The sequence below is a fragment of the Coptis chinensis genome, chromosome 3, assembly GCF_015680905.1.
Source record: "Coptis chinensis isolate HL-2020 chromosome 3, ASM1568090v1, whole genome shotgun sequence".
Classification (NCBI taxonomy): domain Eukaryota; kingdom Viridiplantae; phylum Streptophyta; class Magnoliopsida; order Ranunculales; family Ranunculaceae; genus Coptis; species Coptis chinensis.
In genome coordinates, this window is record NC_141458.1 from 34,293,475 (window position 1) to 34,313,466 (window position 19,992).

At 37.4% G+C, this 19,992-nt stretch overlaps 1 protein-coding gene and 1 pseudogene across 2 annotated transcripts; one reads left to right on the plus strand and one right to left on the minus strand.

The window, feature by feature from the left end:
- The first annotated feature begins 310 nt into the window (after nt 1-310).
- LOC147509279 (nitrate regulatory gene2 protein-like) lies at nt 311-5,363 on the plus strand. Of its 2 annotated transcripts, none has more exons than XM_086601614.1 (6): nt 311-329; nt 1,562-1,677; nt 1,930-3,161; nt 3,292-3,503; nt 3,615-3,838; nt 4,461-5,363. In XM_086601614.1, the coding sequence occupies exons 3-6, from the start codon at nt 2,033-2,035 to the stop codon at nt 5,191-5,193; spliced, it is 2,298 nt and encodes a 765-aa protein (XP_086457740.1). In that variant the 5' UTR covers nt 311-329; nt 1,562-1,677; nt 1,930-2,032; the 3' UTR covers nt 5,194-5,363. The 2 variants fall into 2 exon arrangements, with proteins under 2 accessions (XP_086457740.1, XP_086457739.1); XM_086601613.1 differs by lacking the exon at nt 311-329 and adding an exon at nt 397-534.
- Nucleotides 5,364-5,690: 327 nt separating this feature from the next.
- LOC147509280 (uncharacterized) lies at nt 5,691-19,761 on the minus strand (annotated as a pseudogene).
- Between the last annotated feature and the right edge of the window lie 231 nt (nt 19,762-19,992).

Sequence of the window (19,992 nt, forward strand, 5' to 3'; positions counted from 1 at the left end):
ACCACTTGCTTTTTTACTTTTTAGGTTAGGTATCAGTTAGGTATATGTGTTTTCAGCGTGAGTAACTACTTCTAAATTTCTAATGCTGTTACATTTTTACACGAACATTATTTTAATTTTAACAGAATGGTGCTTTCTAGGAGGTCATGGGTCAAATTTTAACTACCTCTGAAAACACAAGTCACCTGTGCGCGTCAAATTATTGTTATGGATGTGTTCTAAACTGTCGTACTAGACCTGCAACTCTTCATAGGTGTGTTGCTACTTGCTAGCATTTCAGATCTCAGGTGTAAAACGACCAAGGGAATAATTTTGGTGTTTCGAAAAAGGTAAAACATGTATGGTCAATGGCATTTATGAGGTTTAAGCTCAAAAGAGTGGCAATTATCTGACAAAATATATTCTCGTTCCTTCTCAACTTTATTCTTTTTTGAAAATATTTTCTTCATAATCTTTTTTGACCGTTGCTTTTCTTAACGTCTCTCTCTCTCTCTGATCATTCTTCTAACCTCTTCATTCCCTTGGAGTAATCAGGTTAGTTTCTTCACTCTTATTCATTATACAACTTAACATCTCAAACAGCTTCACTTTCAGCTAATAACTCTACATTGAAAGTTTTTTTTTTTTTTTTTTTTGGTTACTTCATTTGAGTTGGTTTTGATAGTGTGATGTATTATAAAATGATTCTGAATGCTACTTCATTTTCATTTTCTGTTTCATGGCCCTTGAAGTAAATATTATTACAAAGTTTTGATTTTTAACATGTTTTAAGTACTTGAGCTCTTCTGTTTCTTACACACATGTCTGCATATGCAGAAGTGATATCAATATTAGAAATTTGAGTAGGAGAATGGGTCTCAATTTATTTTGTATACCTGTTTTCCTGTATGTTTTGAAGCTACTATTGAAATGAACATCATCAAAACTTTGATTTATTTATTTATTGTTGTGTTTTAAGAAATTCTTAGATGTTTTGATGATATAGAAATACTGGGTGTAGAAATTAGGAATCCTGATTTTGTTTTATTTGCCATTTTTATTGTCTGAGCTTGAATGGAATTTGCATTTTTCTTTAATTTTTAGTATAAAATTGTTCAGAGTGTTTTATATTAAGAAAAGAATGTCTTATTGTCTACCTTTTATCATGTTTGATACTTCTATACCAAGTGCCAATGGTCTCAAATTTCTCCTTTTTTTTTTCATTTCTTTTCATGTGCTTCTTTTCCACTTTATTTTTACTGGTTTCTGTGATACCATTCAAATGATCATACAATGTGTGTCAGATACTTCTTTTCTTATTTTATTTTAATTTATTTATTTTCTACTCACTCACCTTTCATCTTCCTCCAGTTATTATAGAAACAGATGAACTAGATTCACCATGAAAATATTGCTTTAAATCTCTCTTTTCTTCAGTTGAACAAATTTCTAGAACAATCATGTAGTCTTAGCTGCCTAACGACTAATAACTTGGCACCCGTCCTGCCAAAATGGTCTTGTAATCTAGTTTTTTAGATAAGTGTAATTTAGCCTTCATTGCTTTCTTCTTCTGTTTCCTCAGTTTGTGTGGAATCTGTTACTTCTGAAGGTGGGAACTTGGAAGCTAGCTTTCCAGACAAAGGTTGTGTGTGTATTGAACAGAAGGCTCAAAAGAATCTCACATACTTTCCTCTTTGTGTAAGTTTAGTTTTGATCTTAATACTTGTCTGTGTCTTGATGATAAAGAAAAGAATTCTCTTCTCAGAACAACTTTGTCGTAGTTAATTTTCTTATTGATTCTAGCTTTGCATAATGGAATTCGAGATTGAATTATTAAGAGGAAATAGCTACTCTTTGTTTCTTTATGTTTTTTTTGCTCTTCACATGTATTGCAAGTCTGTTTCCATGAGTTAACTGATCTCTAACTTTACATTATTCTTTGTTGAACAGAATAACATAAGATCCTTATGAAGTTGATGAGAAGTACATGGTTGTTAAGTTATATAAATTTTGATTCAAGTCTCAAGAACTCTTAAAAGAGTTGAGAAACAAGATGGGTTGTTCTACTTCTAAACTAGATGATGAGGAGGTTGTCCAGCTTTGTAAAGATAGGAAAAAATTCATTCAACAGGCAGTCGAGCAGAGAATTCGATTTGCTTCAGGGCACACTGCATACCTTCAGTCTTTAAGACGTGTTGCTGCTGCACTCCATAATTATGTTGACGGAGATGAACCCCGCGAATTCTTCCTGGATTCGTATACAACACCACCTTTTACACCAATAAAGAATTCAAGCCCGAGTATGATCTCAATCTCGTCTAAATCTTTCTCAGAAACACCAGTCCAGTCTAAAACCTGTGGGAAGCCACCAGTAGCTTTCACACCGATAAAGTCTTCTTTCAAAGTAAATTACTTGAGATCAGGTGGAAATCCCGCAGTATCTGTTGAGGAAAGACCACCTTCACCCGAAACTGGGAGGGTTGAAACTTACTCTCCAATGCACCATTTTGGAATTGATGGATTCTTTGCCATGCAGTCATCGCCCATGAACTCTTCATCGTTCTACTCCTCATCCCCGATCCACAGACCTACATTCCCTCCCCAATCTCCGCTGAATTCCCAATGGGACTTCTTCTGGAACCCGTTTACTTCCTTAGATTCATATGGGTATCCCTCGAGAAGCAGCATTGATCACACAATTATAGATGATGAAATCACAGGGCTAAGGCAAGTTAGGGAAGAAGAAGGCATTCCTGATTTAGAAGAAGACGGAACTGAAGAAGAGAACAAGGTAGATGCAAAGAAAGAAAGATCTAAAGTTGACTGGAATTGTCCTACTGAAACTATTGTCATTGATGATGATGACACAGAAACTGACTCTGAAAGCGATAGTGAACATGAAGCGAAAGGACTACAAAGTCATGGTACTGAGAGTACTGAAGTATCGGAGAACGCTGTAGAACAGGAAGTTCATAAAACAGAAGTAGTTGGTGATCGAGAAGGTAAGGAAGAAACACCTGGTTTTACTGTTTATGTAAACCGAAGACCGACAAGCATGGCAGAAGTTGTCAAGGATGTTGAGACTCAGTTTGTTAGAGTCTGTGATTCAGCTAATGAGGTCTCAACAATGTTGGAAGCTAGTAGAGCTCCGTATTCTTCAACAACCTCTAATGAACTCTCAGGTATCCAAATTATAGCAACAATAAAGTTGACATGTCAACACGTTTATATAACATTTATTGTCAGAATCATGTTTAAGGTCTCCTATATAATTTCTTGCATTATCAATAGACATACTCTTGTTTAATGCAGCTATGAAGATGTTGAATCCGGTTGCTTTGTTGCGTTCTGCTTCTTCGCGTTCATCCTCCTCAAGATTCTTCAACAACTCTTCGAGTTCCCGTGATGAAGTTTGTGATAGTAGTAGTGATTTTTCAGAAGAGTCGTGTATGTTCTCAGGGAGTCACCAATCAACATTAGATAGACTATATGCATGGGAGAAAAAGCTCTATGTGGAAGTGAAGGTGCATATCTTTATTTTGAGTAGCTGTGACGTGAGTCCCTAGATAAATCTTTTACATTTTATGAACAGATTAAGATATTGTTTTGGGTTTTGGTTTTGTTTCTTTTGCTAGTCTGGAGAACGCATAAGAATTGCATATGAGAAAAAGTGTATGCAACTAAGGAACCAAGACGTAAAGGGAGAAGACCCTTACGTGGTAGATAAAACAAGGGCGTCGATAAGGGATCTTCATACCCAGATAAAGGTTTCAATACACTCAGTTGAAGCTGTTTCAAAGAGGATCGAAACTTTAAGGGATGAAGAGTTGCAGCCACAGGTTTTAGAATTGATACAAGGGTGAGTCAACTTCAACATATTTCCTTTTTTATTTTCTTGATAGTAGAATAATATTTCATTAACTATTAAAAACCATTACGATAAGATGGCAGTCTCCTGTAGGCACAGCCATAATTGCAACCCCAACTACAAGCTTTCAGAAAATGTAAAATTTTGTCCCTCCTGAGTCCCGACCCTCACTCACACTCACACAGTAAAACTGAATATATGCAGGATAAACGAACAGGTACAACGAGAAGAGGGGTCTCATAAAGGCATAAAGCCATAGACCAGACCTCCACAACAGCCAGGTTCAGACGTATACTTCGATTTCACGTCAAGTGAACCCAGAAAGTTGTCTATTCCACAACAGCCAGGTTCAGACGTATACTTCGATTTCACGTCAAGTGAACCCAGAAAGTTGTCTATTTAAATCTTCGAAAATAAAATGCTCAAAATTCATTTGCCACAATAAAAAAAAATTAACATATAACAATGCAATTTAAGCATTGTTGAATATAACCAGAAGTCACTTTGACTACCATAAAAGTTGCAACCACATACTATTGTTTGGTAGATTGCTAACTATGAATTTTCTACCAGCCTTCATCTGATTCACTGATACTTGTACAATAAACAACAGGTTAGCGAGGATGTGGAAAGTAATGGCAGAGTGTCACCAGTTCCAGAAGCGGACAGTTGACGAAGCCAAGCTATTATTAGCTGGTACACCTCTGAAACTTGCTGCACGAAGACACAGCGGCATATTGCCCACTGACCACAATCGACTCGCTCAGTCTGCTGCAAACCTTGAGTCAGAGCTTAGAAACTGGAGAGCCTGCTTTGAGTCATGGATCACTGCTCAGCGATCCTACGTACATGCTATAACCGGATGGCTTCTTCGATGTGTACAATGTGATTCTGATACATCGAAGTTGCCCTTTTCTCCTCGACGCTCCATTGGGGCTCCACCAATTTTTGCAATATGCATTCAATGGTCCAGATTTCTAGACACCATCCATGAGACTTCTGTAATTGATGGAATAGATTTCTTTGCAGCAGGAATGGGGTCACTGTATGCACAGCAATTAAGGGAAGATTCTTGTCGTATTCCAGTAGGCTCGAAGAGGTTTGGTGCAGGGTTCACACCTGATTCCGGAAAGAATATGGAGGTTGTGGAAGTAGGGGAAGTAGAGGATGTCATGACAGCAGAAAAGGCTGCAGAGGTTGCTGTCCGCGTCTTATGTGCTGGAATGTCTGTTTCTATTAGTTCTCTAACAGAGTATGCCATTAGCTCAGCTGAGGGATACAATGATCTCGTTAAGCAATGGGAGAGCGCCACATGGGCACACAGCGCTGGAAAGATTGGAGTATGATTTATTTTGGGGTTGTTAACGAGTGTGAATGTAAGTAAAGTAAACTAATGAAGAAGATAACACCGCTGTAGGTTTTCTTAGCCTTCTTAGAGACAACAATATCTGTAATTTACATTATTTATAGCCAATCCTGATGCTCAACATTTTTTTTATTAGAAATTTAGAACACAGATGGAGTTTCTTTTTTATTAGAACGAACTCATTGACGGAAAATGAAAGTGACCTTTAATTGGTTTATCAATCAGTTATTGGTTGTCGGCAACTCATAAAAACCAGAAAAGATATCCGAATATTAGGCAGCCAGCTCGACCAAAAGTACATTGTTACACAATGGAATCACAACTTCACAAGAAAACTCTCAATGGTTTAAAGAGATTTCTTTCGAATTCCAAAAGCAAGTTTATGAGACATAAGTTACGTGACTATGGACCTCAATCGATATCTGCTATATGAACATAGTATTATGGTAATGTCATCAAGAATATACACAATGCTAGTATTGCCAAGTAATGTAGAAACTTGGAGCCAAAAACAGGTAAGATAAATTTAAAATATAATTTTGTATGAGCTTGAAATGATTGTCTTCTTATACTAAAGATTCAAACTAGGCTGTAAGATGAAATTAAGTACAGATCTGCTCCTTCAGTCTTCTTCGGGCGCCTCTTTCAACCACTTAATGAACGCCTCTGAGTGATTAAGAAAAAGTCTATCTGATCCATCTGCCTTTCTTTCTTTGATGCCCACTTGATAAAAGCATCTTCCGATATAATGTCTTTATCATAGAGGAGATACAAAATCTTTGAAACTAACGGAGCGAATTCGATGGTAGAATCCAAGCACATTTCTTCAAACTTCATTATCACTTTGATCTCCTCATTGACTGATTTTAAGTAGTTTTGTACAAGACCTCCCCACTTAGTTACTTCAGTCACAACATTATTGTACAGTTCTTTGTTTGTGGATTCCATTGCCTATTTCATAACTTGGTAAAACAATTCTTCAGCACAATCCGACGGTTCTTTGATGTTCAATAGCTTGTATATATCAACTTCTAGAATGACAGGGTTCAGTCCAACACCTTCATGGACAGCCCTCAGCAAAGTTTCTTCTACCTTTTTCTTAAACTGAAGATCATTATTAAAATCTTCATTATCCATATCCTTTATATTAGCAATAACAGAATCAGCCCTCAGATTGGTGATGACTTTTTCATCTGCTGGGAATGGTGCAACCAAGTTTCTACATTCTTCTTCACAATATAACCAACTAGAACCAACTCCCAAGACACCATCCTCAGAACCAACTCCATTGGGAATATCTAGAGCGGTAAAACAATATGTTTTTTCAAGCTCCTCGTCTTCACTGTCTTCGTCAGTACGTTAGGGGAGTACTAGTGACTTCTGTGAATAAGCAGGAACAACAGACTGTTGTTCAATTATGACATTGAATGACAAAATTACGTGAAACTCCAAAATTGCTCCTGACTTGATCACCACGCCATCACAAACAATTGCATGCCTTACTTTACAACCCATCTTCAATAGTGACATTATTCCATATATAGGAATCTTTGTTGGAATCTCTTGAGTATTTCTAAATACTAGTGTGTGTGTGCAAAATGGAGGAGATAAACAAAGTGTGTTCTCTCCACTTTAGTGCATAATAGATAGTCCCACATTGGTTATCCACCACTAGCAAGTGAAATATAAGTATCACAGCCCGAATTTCTAAACAATAAAAAAAAATGAATATTTGAAATATAAATATATCAAACATCACTATATTCAATTGTCTAAAACCCAAAACTATGACCACTCATAAGTGGGATACAACATGTGTCAAAACCTAAAACCCACATCATAAAGAATCTTAACAAAAAAAATCTCCAGAATTCCTCAACCATCACTTTAAAAAGAAAACTACGTTATTATATAAACTTCCAAAAAATCGGACTCTAATAAAAAGAAACTCCTATTACATACTTCCACCTAAATAACATGTCTAACATGTCTTCAAAGAATCTCAAATCACTACGCCATTATATACTTCCAAAAAATCGCTTTCCTAAACTCCCAATTTCCCAGAATCCAAATCACACCCACGCCAAAAAAACAAAGCAAACATGGGTTGACAAAATAGAATTTCTTTGGTATAAGTATAAGTAGACTAACTACATATAAACATTATCATATTTTAATTATTCAAACAATCACTTTATATTATCCCATAACTTAATCATTCACAGCTTGGAAGACAGGTAGTTTTGTCATTTTAACCGGCATAATTTCTTCCCAAGCAAGACTTTCATTATATTAATTCATTCAAATAACTCATTTTAATATCTAAATCATTTAATTAAAACTTACCGATATCCACTGCTATATAAGGGTAGGACCGCGTCCCTGCACAAAATGTTATTAAGTCCTACCCTCCTGCAAAAGAAAGTTAGAACTTCTAACATTTGTCGATATCCTATAGGTATTCAAAAGTAAACCCAAGCACACTCGCACAATCAAATTAATTTCTCTTATTAATTAATCAATTACTTTTCTTATACACATATTTCACAACCTATGTACCTTAGGTCATTCCCGCCACATTCAAGGAATACCCAACCTTACATTCCCATACACTCAAGGAATACAACTAACCCACAAGGCGAATACCTTAGTTCCTCTCTAGGGTAGTCCAAACAATCTGGTCATTCATGGCACATTCAATGAATACCCGGGTCATTCATGGCACATTCAATGAATACCCCCTATATAACGCTTAACGGGTCATTTATGGCACATTCAATAAATGCTCACCTAACATATGACATCAACAGTCATAAAACTCAATTCCAAAACTTGAGACGTGAAAAGTTCTAAAAGAGTGCGGTAAATTTGTTTACGCATTATTGAACTTTATTGCATATATTATTTCAGAGAACGAAAAAGTATCTTGATTCATGTATTTTTGGTTTACGCGTTATTAATTTCATGGATGTATAAGTGTCATAACATTGTATATCATAAAAGATTGAAATATCACATAATAGTTAATACATGTACACACGTATATATATACAGGTCTTAGCCTAAAGTCAAGCATCTATCCCAATAGACTTAATCATAGCCAAGTCAAAGATCTTTATGGCTATGTCTCTTAAAATATAAATCTTGTCACGTGTCTAAAATACGCCATATCAACGTCAAAGTCAACATATCATGGTCAAAGTCAAACTGTCATTTCCATGTTCGACAGGTTCAGAGTCATAGCCATGGTTCATGGCTAAGGTCAATGTGCATGGCTCATGGGTTCATAACCAAGGTAATGGTTCGGACCCAACTGGCCAAGCCCAAACCTTAGAACCCGAAAGTCTAAAACCAACTTATTTATTCTACCTGACCCAATTGGGATCTATATTAAGTCCTATGGACTGGCCCATGCAATATTAGAAACTGACCTAAAAACTTTAGACTGAACTGGCCCAAAACACAACTGAGTTCGGCCCGAAAATTAAATTGAAACCGGCCCAACAAAACAATCTAAGTTTCTGGCCCAAAGACTTAAAAGAAAATGGACCAAACCAACTAAAATAGAATCCGGGCCCAAACAAAACAACCAAGGCCCAAAGAAAACAAAAATAGAACTGGCCCAACATAGCTAATGTTTTTGGCCCAACCGATTAGGCCCAAGCCCAAAATCGGTTACTGTTCATCTTCCTCCCCAAATTTTCTCCTCCACCACCAAAACGCCACCGCCACCCACTCCCATTTCATTAAGCGGTTAGACTCCCCTCCAAATCCAAACAACATTAACAAAGGCAGAAACTCAAATGGTTAAATCTCAACTTCACCAAAACTAGATCTGGGAGAAATTTCGGCCTCCATTAAAGCTTGTTTCAAGCTCCACTCGACCCCATTTACATCTCCTACACCCACACTACACTACCCCATCATCATCAAACCCAAACAACAACAATATCAAATGATTCAAACAACAAAAATCACACATCAAAAACCCAACCCTCAGTATCACAGTAATGGCGTTCGGCGCCATTAAAGCCTTCTCAAGCTCCAACAACACACTACACAACCAAATCACAACACCATACAAAATAATAATCTAGCATCACGCCTAAAACCGAGTTCGACCAAAACCACCATCAGTACGGTTTCAAACCAAAACTATGGGATGATTTGTGGCTGTTGGGCTGGCGCTGCCCTTAACAAGCCCAAACAAGGTTCGACAGAAATACTGGCGATTTCTCGCTGTTGGACTCGCGACGACGCCATTGATGACTTCCGAGTTCCAACAGTTCCGACAGTTTATGTTCAGAGTATCACAGTTCAACAGTTAAATATCAAATTCAGAGTTTTAAGTTTTAACAACCCGACAGATTTCAACCGAAAAGAAATCGACAGTAACAAGGATTTTATAAACTAAAAATCCATAAAATATCTACTCACCTTTAGCGCGCTCCGACTATCAACCAGCTACCAGGAAAAATCTCCTTTTTTGCTGCCAGTAAAACTCCATTTTTTTTCTAAAACCCTCGCTGTGTTTTTTTCCCAAAAACTCTACGTGAGAAAACTCCCCGAAAAAAAGGACAACACTTATCCATTTATCTACGGGCTTTTATCCGTCCGTAACTGCTGGATATCCTATATCTGTTTTATCTATTATCTATTTTCATTATTATCTTTATTATTATTATTATTAGGAAAACAAAGAATTAAAACACGGGGTGTTATAATAAGAGACATTCCTCTACCATAAGGGCGTGCCCTTAGGGTACAAATGTTTTGTGTTAGGAGGGAAGACTCACCTAAAGCCACCAAGCCGAGTTGCATCATGTGGGCTTGGGCTTACTGTTGTATCTAGTGGGTAGTGTTTTAACCAAAAGCCTAAACTTGTTTTGTTTCAGCAACAAGTTTCGGTGAGATAGGAGACCAACAACTGCTGACCGACCAAACCTCTATAAAAATGAGGTTGTGGAGGTTGTGCGTCCATAGAGATCATTCACTTCAACAGATAAACACACGATCTCAGAGAAACAGAAAACTCGCATCCCACTTCTTCTTCTTCTCTTCTTACTAAGCCGCCAGAGAGTATTATATTGTTGTTCTAGAGAGTAGTTTGTTCTAGTGTAAAGTCAAGTTACTGTACACCATTGAATCCTGTGAAAAAGACGCCACTGTTGCCTTTCTGCACCACTGGAAGGGACGAAATCTTTCCTTAAGGACATCCTAATACGCGCCTTGGTTGTTCCCTGTTACTGCTGTCCTTGCCTCTTTATTGTTTTCTTTTTTCACATACAACAATCTTCAATTGAAACATTAGATCCAATAGTGCAACCTTCCCCAATTACTGAACCTGAGATTTTAGAGTGGTCGCCGACAATTGTCCCATGTCCAACCAATGTGGAATTATATTGCCTGTTCATCATGATATCCTTACTGATTCTGTCATAGCTTTCGAAATCATCTACTTGATGTTGGATTCTCTTGTATTTCAAATGACTAAGAGTGTGTATGCAAAGTGGAGGAGATGAACAAAGAGTGTTCTCTCCACTTTAGTGCATAGAAGATAGTCCCACATTGGTTATCCACAACTAGCAAGTTAAGTATATGAGGACTTCCTCTACTATAAGGGCGTGCCCTTAGGATACAAAGGCTTTTGTGTTAGGAGGGAGGACTCACCCAAAGCCACACGCACCGCGTCGGGCATGGGCTTACTGTGGGTAGTGGCTTGGCCAATTGCCTAAACTTGTTTTTGCCAAGTTTCGGTGTTCTATTCATAGTTGGTTTCTCGTCCTTATCAGTTTTGGAAACCGATTGCAGTGACCGACTTTGCCTCTATATAATCAGGATTGTGCGTCCATAGAGGGGACTTTTAAGATCAGTGAAACACTTCTACAGAACTCTCGAAACCCATCCAGAGAAACATAACTCGCAACCCTAACCTCTTCTTCTTCTCTTCTTCCTATACCGCCAGAGAGAGTTATACTGCAGTTCTAGAGAGCAGCTTGTTCAAGTGCAAGTCAGTCTGCTAAACCATTGTATCCTGTGAGGAAGACGCCACTGCTGCCTTTCTGCACTACTAGAAGGGGAGAAATCTTTCCTTAAGGACAGCCTAATATGCGTCGTGGTTGTTCCATGTTACTGCTATCCTTGTCTCTTCATTGTTTTCTTTATTTGCATACAACAATCTTAAGAAAAGAATCGAGATGTCTACACCAACAGACATACCGAACAAAGAAACCAATTCAGGAGTCATGGAGGTTACTTCGAATATGAGAGATGTTGCACCTCTACTGAATGCTTGCAACTTACCCAATCTGTCAAAGATTGAATCCTTCAGCGGTTCACACTTCAAGCGATGGAGAGAAAGGGTGTTCTCAGCCTTAGATATACTCAACTATGCAAAGTATCTCACTGATACAGCACCCATGGATGGTTCTAATGATTTCGAAAGAAATCAAGCTGCTTGGCTCAATGGGAATAAGGTATGTCGTCATGCTATTTTGAGTACCTTATCTAATGAAATTTTTGATATTTATTGTTCAAACAAGAATACACATGATATATGGGAGAGTTTGAACAAAAAAATACATAATAGAGGATGCTGGTACTCAAAAATATGTTGTAGGGACTTTTCTAAAGTTCCAGATGAGAGAGGATAGATGAGAGATAATAGAGATGTAACGTCTTAAATCCATGATTTTCATGTGCTAATTAATGATTTGAAAACTGAGGGTATTGATTTACCCGAAACCTTTGTTGCTAGATGTTTGATTGAGCAACTCCCCGAGTCTTGGAAACACTATAAGAATAGTATGAAACATAAACGCAAACAGATGACTCTTGAGGATGTGATCATTCACATTCACATAGAGAAAAAGAACAAGACTCGGGATGAGGTGTTGTTTAAGGAATTCCATTCCAAAGCCAATATCGTTAAAAGTAATCCCAACAAATCCAACAAAACCTCTAAAAAGCAGAAGTACAACAAAAATAAGAATTTCAAGGTCAAAGGCATTTCTTTTAAAAGGAGTGGTACTGGTAATGGAAATTGTTATGTTTGTGGTAAACCGAGACATAGGGCTTTTCAGTATAGACACAAAAAGGACACTGATGATCCTCCCAACGCTAATTTAGTTGAGGGAAATGATATAATTGCTACTGTAGTGTCACAAGTGTTCATGGCCACTGGGAAGAAGAACTGGGTACTAGATTCTGGTGCCCCCGCCACGTCTGTGGTGATGTTGAAGCCTTCTCAGACTACATACTAGTGAAAGATGAAAAGGTCTATATGGGTGACTCGAGGTCTGTTCCTGTTGAGGGAACAAGCAAGATTCTTCTTAAGTTAACTTCAGGGAAAACCCTTTCACTTAGTAATGTTCTCCATGTTCCTGAGATTCGTCAGAATCTGATTTTTATGTCATTACTGGAAAAAGCTAGTGTCAAGGTGACTTTTGAAAGTGACAAGTTCGTTCTGAGTAAGAATGAGAGTTTTGTTGGGACAGGTTATTATAATAATAGTGGTCTTTTCATGTTAAATGTACTTGACAACATTATTATTAATGAGAATGAATCTGCTTCTGCTTACTTGCTTGACTCTTTTAATATATGACATGGTAGATCGACTAGGACATGTAAATGTTCAGTATATGAAAAGGATGAAAGCATGTAGTTTATTGTCTGATATTTCTGATTTTTCTAATGATAAATGTGAGATATGTGTTGAGATTAAAGCCACAAAGAAACCTTGCAGAACTATTTCTAGAGATAAAACTGGATTACTAACCCTTATTCATACTGATTTAGGTGAATTTAGAAGTAGCATGTCTAGAGGGGGGAAGTTTTATTATATTACATTCATAGATGACCTCGCTAGGTACACCATGGTATATTTACTTAGAAACAAGCATGAGGCCGGTGAGATGTTTCTTAAGTACAAAACTGAAGTTGAAAACCAGCTTAACTATAAGATTAAAAGACTTCGGTCTGACAGGGGTGGAGAATATGAGTCTAACCCCTTCTAGGACTTTTGTGACAAGAATGACATTATTCATGAGACTACTCAACCATACTCTCCTGAGTCTAATGGAGTAGCATAACGAAAAAATAGAACACTAAAAGAGATAATGAATGCTATGTTTGTAAGTTCTGGAGCTTCCCTGAACTTGTGGGAGGAAGCAATCTTATCTTCTTGCCATATACAGAATAGGATACCCAACAAGAAAACAGAGAATAAGACACCATATGAATTATGGAAAGGTCATGTACCTAACCTGAAATACTTCAAAATGTGGCGGTGTCTTGCAAAGGTTCTAGTGAACGAACCTAAAAAAAGAAAATTGGGATCTAGAATTGTTGATTGTATATTCATTAGTTATGCTCATAATAGTGCTGCATATAGATTTTTAGTAGTAAAATCTGATAATAACCTTGTCGATGCTAACACTATTATAGAGAGTAAAAAAGCTGATTTCTTAGAGAATATGTTTTCTTTGAAAATTAGCATTGAGAGGTTGGTTGCTCCTAGTGAACAACAATCAACAGATCCTGAAATTTCTGAACAAGAAATTCGAAAGAGTAAAAGAGATAGAAAATCCACCAATTTTGGTGATGACTTTTTCACGTTTCTCGTTGATGATGATCCTGTGATGTATAATGAGGCAATCAGTTCTAGAGATGCACCTTTCTGGAAAGATGCTATAAACTCAGAACTAGATTGGATTATATCTAATTACACATGAGAGATAGTTGATCTACCTCCTGGGGCGAAACCTATATGTTACAAGTGGATCTTTAAAAAGAAACTGAAACTAGATGGTTCCATTGATAAATGCAAGGCTAGACTAGTAGTCAAGGGATTCTCCCAGAAAAAAGGCATTGAATATTTTGATAATTATGCTCCTGTAATTAGGATTTCTTCTATAAGAGTTCTAATGGCTCTAGCAGCTATTCATAATTTATTTATTCATCAAATGGATGTAAAAATTGCATTTTTGAATGGTGATCTTGATGAAGAAATATATATGATGCAACTTGAGGGTACTATAGTACTAGGGAATGAGCAAAAGGTATGCAAATTAGTTAAGTAGTCTTTATATGGATTGAAATAAATGCCAAAACAATGGCATGAAAAGTTTCACAGTGTCATGATGTCCAATGGCTATCAAATAAATGATGCTAATAAATGTATTTACTTTAAATCTTTTGATGTGAATACATATGCGATTATCTGTCTATATGTGGATGACATGTTAATCATGAGTCCTAGCCTTAATGTTGTGAGAAACACCAAGATGTTCTTATCCTCCCAATTTAAAATGAAGGATTTGGGAGAAGCTGATGTGATTTTGGAATCAAAATCATCAGAAACAGTGATGGCTATACGCTTTCACAAGAGCATTATGTTGAGAAGTTTTTGAATAAGTTTAACTATCATGATAGTAAGCCTGTGTTGACACCTTATGAGGCAAATAGTGAACTTAAGAAAAATAATCAACAAAGTGTCCTTCAGTCTAAATATGCCCAAATTATTGGTAGTCTCGTGTACTTGATAAATTGCACTAGACCTGACATTGCTTATGCAGTTAGCAGGTTAAGCAGATACACTCATTGTCCTAGCAAGGAACATTGAAGTGCGTTAGAGAGACTAGCCAAGTACTTGAAAGGAACAATGGATTACGACATACGCTTTAGAAAAACTCCACCAGTGATAGAGGGTTATTGTGATGCAAACTGGATATATAATTCTCATGATATCAAGTCCACTAGTGGTTATACCCTTGGTGGAGGTGCAGTCCCTTGGAAATCTTCTAAGCAGACCTTAATAGCTCGTTCAACCATGGAGTCCGAGCTTATTGCTTTAGATAAAGCAAGTGCTGAGGTTGAGTGACTTAGAAACCTCTTCGCAGATCTTCCTATTGGTACAAAACCACCTCCAGTTGTACCTATACATTGTGATTGTCAGGCCGCAATAGCAAAGGCAAAGAGCAAATTGTACAATGGGAAAAGCAAACATATATGTCTGAGACTAAAGTTTATAAAGCAGCTGTTAGAATCTAGAGTTGTGGCTCTAGATTATGTGAGGTCAGAGTTAAATTTGGCCGATCCTCTTACCAAACCGCTTAGCAGGAGGCAAGTGGTTGAAACGTCGAGGGGGATGAGACTTTTGCCTAAGGTAGAGGGCAACACTGACGGCAACCCTACATATGTGATTGGAGATCCCATGAAGTAGGTTCAAAGGGAAAAACAAGTCACCTAGTCGCTCTGGTATGCTATCGTCTTTTCTGAGATGTCCCACCCTATGATGAGATAGTATTTTTTTGTATATATTGTATAACTTGAATTGCAATGAGTAAAGATGAGTTATTTTACTCTTAGTGGAATCCATAGTCTATTTTATAAAGAGATAGTGTATTTTAACTGCAATGTACACTTGATGGATATCCACCTATATGAATCTAGAACTGGGTCGGTTCTTATGGATATTTAGGCTTGTATCCTAGAGCATTCATAAAACACAGGTAGCGCAGGGCCAAAAACGCAACACCGCAGAACTGACATATAATGAAAGAGCAGTGTGGGTGCATGTGATCTATTTTACTACAAGGGAATGTTGGTTCAAAGATTTTTTAATCCACCGCTTTCACGTATTATAAGACATATTACCCTATGACTGGTTCAAGCCCTTAAAGCACTAATATCTTAGGCATTGCTTTTTCAATTCTCTTTGGCACTTAGTTAACCCATTTCTTTTGTAATATCCTATTCCAAAATAGTGGGGGACTATTAGTATTTTGAAATAGTGTGGGATTGTTGGAATCTCTTGTATTTCAAATGACTAAGAGTGTGTATGTAAAGTGGAGGAGATGAACAAAGAGTGTTCTCTCCACTTTAGTGCATAGAAGATAGTCCCACATTGGTTATCCACCACTAGCAAGTTAAGTATATGAGGACTTCCTCTACCATAAGGGCGTGCCCTTAGGGTACAAAGGCTTTTGTGTTATAAGGGAGGACTCACCCAAAGCCACACCCGCGCGCGCCCGCAATGAGCCAAGTTGCATGGTGTCGTGTCGTGTCGGGTTGGGTCAGGCTTGGGCTTACCATGTGTATCTAGCTAGTGGGTAGTAGCTTGTCCAATTGCCTAAACTTGTTTTTGCTTCAGCAACAAGTTTCGGTGCTCTATTCATAGTTGGTTTCTCTTCCTTATCAGTTTTGGAAACCGACTTTGCCTCTATATAATCAGGACTGTGCGTCTATAGAGGGGACTTTTAAGATCAACGAAACACTTCTACAGAACTCGCGAAACCCATCTAGAGAAATAGAACTCGCAACCCCAGCCTCTTCTTCTTCTTCTCTTCTTCTTCCTAAACCGCCAGAGAGAGTTATACTGCTGTTCTAGAGAGCAGCCTGTTCAAGTGCAAGTCAGTCTGCTAAACCATTGTATCCTGTGAGGAAGACGCCACTGCTGCCTTTCTGCACCATTGGAAGGGGCGAAATCTTTCCTTAAGGACAAGCTAATCCGCGCCTTGGTTGTTCCTTGTTACTACTATCCTTGTCTCTTCATTGTTTTCTTTATTCACATACAACACTTGAGCCACATAACAACTTGGGTGGATTTCATGTGTGAAGATTTTGTAATTCATGACATCGTCATGCATGCAACAATCCTTTAACAAAGTGTTCGCGCAGATGTTGGTAGTCGAAATTGTCAGTGAATAGACTAAGAACTTCTGGAGAGCATATATCAATGTAGCAATCCACGTGCAAGAAGACGTCCTGATCCTAAGAAACCGATGTCATGCCCAAGGAAATAAGTTCTCTCAAGTGGTAAGCCATATCCACGTAAGACAACAACCTCTTTGTATCAGGCCAGATCAATAGCCATGAACAACTCATCATCTCTTCCACGGCGATTTGACCCTTTAATAACCATAGTCATATTATAGCATTGACATCCTTCTTCCTTCTCTCTACATGTTCTTGAAGTGCTCGTGTAAGAGATATATTATTGCTAACAACATTACCACTCATAAGAACAAAATCTCCCTAAATAACATCACGTTCATATACCACGTGAAGTGCATCACCAACACTCTTGCAAACACGTGATACAATAGTCTTCACAGTGAACTTGGGGATGTAAGACCACTCAGAATTCTCCAAGTAGGCAATAACTTGTTTGGAGTGAGAGCAACAAAACACGTAAACTTCTTTTACACCAGCATATATATGTATAGGAACAAATTGAAGGAAATTTTGCTCCATATCAAAACTCAACAACAACAGTAAAAGCAAATTTTCACAATGAAAGTGGTCTAATCTAAAGCACAAAACATACAGGCTCAAAAGAAAAAGCCAGAAATCAAAATACTACTTGATGCTTATAATGTATAACAACATGAGAAATCAACAAAATTATTAAATAAGATACTTGATAAAAAAATAGTTTACCTTATCCATTTCTTTTAATTCTTTCTGAATCCTTGATTGAATATCTTCTATTGTATGTAATAAAGAAAAGAAAAAAGAACTCAGTTAGATATGTAAAACTAATGTATTGAATTCAACATGTAAATCAGAAAAAAAAAATAAAAAAATAAAAAATAAAAAAATAGGATTCTTATGTGTGTTAGGTAGATAGTTGGTTTTGTATATATATAGGTTTGTTTAGGTTTTCTTATGTCATTAGAAGTTCAATATTAATAGGATTCTTATTTTGTATATATCCATAATGAGTGTTTTTGTTTTGTATTAGGTAGATCGTTAGTTTTGTATATAGATAGGTTTGTGTACGTTAATAGGATTCTTTGGGTTGAAGAAGTCCTTATGGTGGTGGGAATCCAATTAAGTTAGATTATTTTGGGTTTTTATTATTGGGCTAAACCAATTCTAAGTTGGCCTGGGAATCATAATGTATACCATGCACGACTATATATTTTCCTTTCAATGGTGGCACTGGATGCCTTGCTACTTTATTACATGGTCTACCCAACCAATCGAGCCTCTGAGTATACCTGCATGAATCCACGTTCTTAGGGGCATGTATAGCTCGCAAGGAGTCTGAATTTGGTGGTATACTCCTCAAGTTGTACAACTATGCTAGCTTGAGCCTTTGTTGTAGTCCAATGCACTTTATATGAATTGTCTGTTTGTGCGATAGAATTGAACTGTGATCAATCATGAGCAGGTAGCTGCTATTACCCTTCCATCACTGTCCCTTATTGACAGTCGCCATCCCCTAGAAGTGTATCATCTGAGTTAAGAACATAACTATCTTGTTCTCCCTTCTTTTATTCGCAATGAATAACATGACCTTGTGCGATAACTGTGTGAACTCCCCACATTGCCATGAAGGGGTGCATGCAGAAGAAGTTGGACTTTGAAGCTCCTGTTGTTGCAAATGATTGGAAGGATCATATCCTTAGGTTAATCAGTTACAGTCTGTGTGTTTTTAAAATTTGATGAAAGTTTGGGGTTTTTGGGTTTGAGAGAAACCGAAAGTCTTAACGGAGGACTTTCGAGTGGAAAGAACTTGATTTGTACTATGTATGGGGATGTAAGGGTGTTCCAAAGCAAAAGAATTGCAGTTGTTATTGTTGCTATTTTTTTCCCCAGATGATTCGTTTCACAGAATTTGCATTTTTTTTGTTGAAATCGTGTTTCTGTTAATTTGTGATACTTTGAAGTAATGTGATAGCTTTAAGTTGAAAAACTGAAATTCTTCGATAATTGATTAATCATGGAAGTAGAAAAGGTGCGTGGATTTAAAGCATTGGAGAAAAGAGTTTGAAGATGCTGTTATGATATCTTTAAACCTGGCCAAGCCTTAAAGGAGTTTGTTAGAGAAATTTCAGCGAAGAAACAAAAGATGAGGTGGTGGCTGTGACAATAACAATGTAATGGTGATGGAGGCGGGATTGGGGAGAGGAAACAGAGCTTCACAGTGTGGTTGGTAACTTGGTATCGAGGTGTGAGGAATAAAAAGGGAAGGTTAAATTTTGGCTACTGGTCAGTGATATCCCTTGGGATTATTCCTAACTCACATGTTATAGCCTCCGTCAGATAGATTCAAATTATTTGGTGTGAATTTTTCTGATAACATCAGTCCAGCTCCTGCTGCATTTTCATTTGGGTAGATATAACTGACTCTTTCGTTAGCTGTAGTCATGAATAAGAATGCCACATGTCCAATTCATGCTAGTTTAGTAGATAAGACCATGTGATAGTACCTACCTTGTCAATAAAAAAGAAAGCACATACTCTGATTGTACTCAAATGTGTGCTTCCACCTTGGAGATGCTATTACATCTACTTGAACACCTGGGTACCTGTCCTTGATAAATTGAATTGCAGGAAAAAATAGCAAGTTTTCATAAACTCCACCTTATATTACACAGCAACATCTACGTACATCTCCTCTTATTTTTTATCCCAATGAAGCAATTTCAACATTGTATCCGTAGGGGAACTTGAGGAAGCCATATGGATTGTTGGGATTCTCAAGTGGCCTTGGATCTTCATCTTGCTTTCCTTCGAAATATAGTGAGCCCCTTTCCATTTTAGGGTCCTCTCCATAGTCATATTGGTCGAGCCACGAGTTCTTTTTCTTGAGGTTCACTGTTACTGTTGGTCTTTTATGGCAATGATGTTTCTCTGTATATGGATTTAAGTAGAAGGAAAGATTGGTGAGTTGGGATGAGGAAACTGAATGTGAGGAAGATGTGAGAAAAGGTGGGATGGGTTGGTGTAGCAAAGAAGTCGAGATTGGAGATAATATTCAGCTTCTCTT